General features: G+C 53.9%; 1 protein-coding gene across 1 annotated transcript in view; it reads right to left on the minus strand.

Annotated features, from left to right (window-relative positions):
• Positions 1-5,000, minus strand: part of IL12RB2 (interleukin 12 receptor subunit beta 2) — a 77,609-nt gene that overhangs the window by 22,015 nt on the left and 50,594 nt on the right. Inside the window, exon 9 of the mRNA XM_056814972.1 lies at positions 2,338-2,560. Coding sequence (XP_056670950.1) covers positions 2,338-2,560 — 223 coding nt within the window. The remainder of the gene's footprint in view (positions 1-2,337; positions 2,561-5,000) is intronic.

The following is a 5,000-nucleotide window of genomic DNA, read 5'->3' on the forward strand; positions in this document are numbered from 1 at the left end:
CTCGGCCGTAGGAAAAGGAGTTGGCAAGGAGGTGAACGGGTGAGCCGCGTGCCCCGGCTTGTGCAGGGGGTGAGAGGGGGGCCCCTGAGGCACCCCTCGCAGGCATCTGCCCTGCCACAGACCATCCTCTGCCCGCCCCAAAGCCTTTGGCACGTGCCCACCGCCTGGGTCAGCTCTTCTCTTTCGCCCCTTCCCCTCCCCTGTGCCAGACTGCAGTCCCCGAGGAGCAGGCTGGCTCCGCCATTTTCCCTTCTGAAGGCTCCTGGGCCACGAAGCCCCTCGACTTCCACAAATGGATTTCTCCATCCTTCAACCCCGAATTGCGCTCATTCCTTCTCTTATTCACTCAGGAGCCGTGGTAGGATGGGCAAAGGCTCCCTGAGAGGAGAACAGACTTGAATTCCAGTTCCAGCCACTGGTCATGTAGCCGTGGGCAAGGATTAAAAAAAAGAATCAAGGGTTCAAAAAACCTGGGTTCAAATCCTACCACAGATACTTCCTAGTTATGTGACTGTGGGCAAGTCTTTACTTCAATGTCCTCATCTCAAAATGGGGCTCCGCGTTGGACTCCTCAGCCTCCAGACACAAGAAGCCACTTCATTCTGTAAAATGGGGATAACAGCCCTCGGCCTCCCCTGCTTCATAGTCACTGGGAGAAAGCCCATAATTCTCTCACTCTCTCTCATTCCCTCTCTCTCTGTGTCTCTCATTCCCAATTCCTTCTCTCTCTCTTTCCTTCTCTCTCTCATTCCCTCTCTCTCGTTACTTCTCTCTTTCCTTCTCTCTCTCTCATTCCTTCTCTCTCTCATTCCTTCTCTCTCTCATTCCCTCTCTCTCGTTACTTCTCTCTCTCTTTCCTTCTCTCTCTCTCATTCCTTCTCTCTCTCTCTTTCCTTCTCTCTTTCTCATTCTCTCATTCTCTCATTCCTTCTCTCTCTCTCTCTCTCTCTCTCTCTCTCTCATTCCCTCTCTCTTTCTCATTCCTTCTCTCATTCCCTCTCTTTCTCTCTCATTCCTTCTCTCTCTCATTCCCACTCTCTCATTCTCTCTCTCTCATTCCTTCTCTCTCTCTTTCCTTCTCTCTCTCATTCCTTCTCTCTCTCTTTCCTTCTCTCTCTCTCATTCTCTCATTCCTTCTCTCTCATTCCCCTCTCTCTCTCTCTCATTCTCTCTCTCTCTCACCCCCCCCATCTCTCTCTCTCTCTCTCTCTCTCTCTCTCTCTCTTTTATTTGAATTATTCAAGAATGTGTCTCATCCCCCCTCTGGGGCTCTCCTTCTCGAACCCTTTCAGGTGGGTAAGTCAGGGGTAAAGGAGAAGCAGCAGTGGCTGAGCCCTTCCCACTTGGCCAACAGATAACATGTCTAGGGATGAACCAACACAGAACATGAAGTGTTGGACCCAACTGAAGAGACGGAACAACAACAAATTTCTAAAGTCTCCGGGACATCAATCCATCCATCGGCGAGCCAAGACAAGAATTGCCCTTAAGGTCTTCCCAGTCTGGTGTCGAGGCCGTGATGTCACATGCATGCACATGCACGAACACACATGTACACATGCCAACTGTGCCAAGGTACATAAAAATCATGCAGCACAGAGACAACTACACATGCCTAAACACACACATATGTGTCTACACACATGTCTATGTTCAGATTCAGAACTCTCTTCAGGATGGCTCCTGGGGATTGGGGGAGCAAACTCTGGAGAGGGGGAACCCCAGGAGGCAGGGGTGAGGACGACACAGATCCCAGGGAGTATTTGGCCCGCCTCCTCCCCCCTCTCCCCATGTCTGACTTAAATGGCTCTGATGGCTCCAAGGAGGATTCATCCCAACAAATAGGGATTAGGCTCTTCCCAGGGACAGAGCATGGCGCTAGCATCCCTGTGCCTGAATTAAGCGCTCCTGGAGTCCGGGGCCCAGCACAGGTGGCTCGTCCCTATTTTCTACACATGAGGCTCCTGAAGGAAGGGGATGTCTGGTTTGTGTCACATCCTCTGAGCCTAGGACTGTGCCTGGTCTATCGCGATCACTAAAGAAACGTGTGTGGAATGACTGATGGAAAAGGGAAATGACCTGTCCAAGGCCTTGTGGCTAGGCAACCCTGGGGTGCGAGGAGAATGGAGGGACCCTGGGTCTGAGCCTAGCACCGAGGCTGCTGCCCCACGACACCTCATCCCCATCTAGGAGCTGATCCCAATGGGGTGGCCCAAAGAAACTAGCTTCCGTGCTCACTCGAGCAAGGACTGCAGCCAAACAGAGTGGGCTGAGGTCCAAGGACGGGGGCCAGGAGGGAAATTCCTATGGGAAAAGGCTGGCCAGGGGGAGTCCTACCTTCCCGGGGCTGGCGGGGGATGAAGGTCCGGGTGGGAGGGGAGCAGCCTTTGGAGTTAACCGCAGAAACAGCGGTGGCGTAGTCCTTCCGGGGCAGCTTGGCGGTCCAGTGATTGCGCACGGTGGAGTTCCTCAGGGTGAGGGGCTCGGCTGAGCCAGAAACCTCCTGGACCACCACCTGGTACCGGAGGATGCTGCCCCTCGCTTCCGACGCACTCATGTTCTGCAAAACAAGCCGAGCCCTACTTTGAAACAGGATGAAGGCCAGATGCGAAGCTGGGAAGAAGAGGAAGAGGAGGAGGGGGGGGGTAGGAGGAGAAGGAAGAGGAGGAGGAGGAGGAGGAGGAGGAGGAGAAGACATCCTCCCAGGAGATGCATCCCCCTAGCTGAAGCCCAGCTTGGGGCCTGGAGCCTGTCTCGGTTTGGTCCCGGCACCCCTCCCACGTCATGACTTTTCCCCATCGTGGTTTCCATATGTCCTGGGTCGGCATACGCCAGCCAATGGGAATCTGGGGAGTTTTGGAGAAGATGCTGATGGCCCACGAAGTTTAGAAAGTCAGAAATGCACAAAATCTCCACCTCATGTTGTAGAGTAGCAACAACGTAGTTTATGTTTTAGTACTAGAACTAGACAGTCAACAGCCCACGAATGGAAGAGAAGCCAGTCCAGACTACTCTGGCATGGCAGAAGGGACAGACAGTTTTGCCCGGATTTCCTAGATGGAGGGGAGCCCCCCTCCCCCTCCCCCATGTGGAAGGGAGACCCATGGTTCGGGCTGGGCACCTGACATATGCCAGGCAGCAAAGGGTTCAGGGGCTGAGCGGTGGATTTGGGATGATTTCTCCCCATAAAACCTATGGATGAAAAAAGGGCAGGCAGGTCCCTCCCTAAAGTTAAGGAGTTCGTGATCCTGCCAGGGCAGACCAACATCCAGAGCGAGGAAGGACGAGATGGAGGTGGGCTGCTGCTTTGTGGGAAGGTACGCCGGGCACCCAGGAACGCTCGCCGGGTAAATGACTGACCTCCGCTCGCCCTCCTCTTTCTAACAACCTCTAACCTCAGCAGAAGTGAAATCGCCCTCCAAAGCAATTGGGAATGGCTGAAGCCAGGAGAAGCCAGATTCTCAGGAACGTGTCCAGGGCCTGCTGGCAACCTCGGCCCATCCAAGGTCCGATCCAAGGGAGCCGATTTCAGAGGGGGAGACGCTTCCGAGGGCGGCGAGGAGTCGGGGCCGAGTGCTCGCCAAATGACTCCCCTCACCTCCCTTTTGGGCAGAATTTCACAGGGAAAAGATGGGAGGAGATGGAGATGATAGAGAGTGTTGAGTTCCAGCGTTGGGCTGAAGGCTATTATCTTGCATGCAATCTACCCCCGACCAAGTCGGAAGACGGGCCAAGCTTGTCCTACGGGATTGGTGAGAGCAATGCCTGTCATGGGCCCCAAGGGGCTGGCTGGGGCCCCCCCCACCTGAGGTTCTCAAGGACGGCGTAAGGAGTTGGGTTAAGAAAGCAAGAAAGGGCTCCGGCACGGCGGAAGCAGAGCAGTGCGCCCAATCGTTTCCCTCCAGGCTCCTGGCACGGAGCTGGGGCTTGAGGAAAGCGGGGCGCGTGGCAGGAACCCCGGCTGGGAGAGAGATGCCCAGAAGCAGCTCCTCAAACAGGACGGGGAGGCCCTCCTGCCTCGGGTGCTCTTAGAGCAGTTTGAGCATCACAGCTGGGTCCGAGGATCATGCCAAGTTGGTTCAAGGAACTGGAGATGGTTAACGGGACAGAAAAGCCTGGGGGTGGATGGGAGAAGTCTCTCAAGGCCAAGAGGGTCCTCCTGGGGAACAGAGATGAGCCTTGGGCCATTTAGGCCAACAGGGAGAACTCAGAACCATGAGGAACCTTAATAATATCCAAACCTCCCCAACGATGGGAGCTGTCCAAAGAGCCCCAAGGGCCAGCTGGGGAGGGGGTGGGCTTCCCCTCCCTGGGGGTCCTTAGGCAGAAGCCAGAGCAGCCACTGGTCTGGGATGTGGGGAGACAGAGACTTGGGGCCAGACCCTGCCCTGGACACTCCCTCCCTGGGAGAACCTCAGACAAGAGACTTCGGACCTTCTGGGGAAGCTGCTGCTCCTGTGTCAAGTGAAGGGGTTGGACTTGCTTTGCAGAAGATTCCTCCCGGTCTAGATCTCTGGTCCCAGGTTCTCAGAGGAGACAACAAAGGCCCAGAGATCTCGGCCATCTCGGAGATTCTGAGCCCAGAGATTCTTCCAATTAAAGATGCAAAAACTGGGGCAAGGGTCTGCTTTGTGGAAAGATACATTACGAATTAATTATAATTAATTATACTGGCTCATGTACTTTAAGTTGACTAAAGTTTGCACTAATGATAATAATAGCTAGCACTTAAACAGCACCTCCTGTGTGCCAGGTGCAGACCCTCATAACAGCTCTGAAAGTGAGGTGCTATTCTAATTTTACAGTTAAGGAAACTGAGGTAGATAGTGGTTAAGGGACTTATCCAAGGTCAAACAACTAATAGGTTTCTGATGTCAGATTTGCATTCAGGTTTTCCTGAGTTTAATGGATAGAATGTAGGATCTGAAGTCAAGAAGACTCGCTTCCCGAGTTCAAATCCAGCCTCAGACACTAACTAACTGTGTGACTCTGGGAAAGTC

The sequence above is a fragment of the Monodelphis domestica genome, chromosome 2 (genome assembly GCF_027887165.1).
Source record: "Monodelphis domestica isolate mMonDom1 chromosome 2, mMonDom1.pri, whole genome shotgun sequence".
NCBI lineage: Eukaryota > Metazoa > Chordata > Mammalia > Didelphimorphia > Didelphidae > Monodelphis > Monodelphis domestica.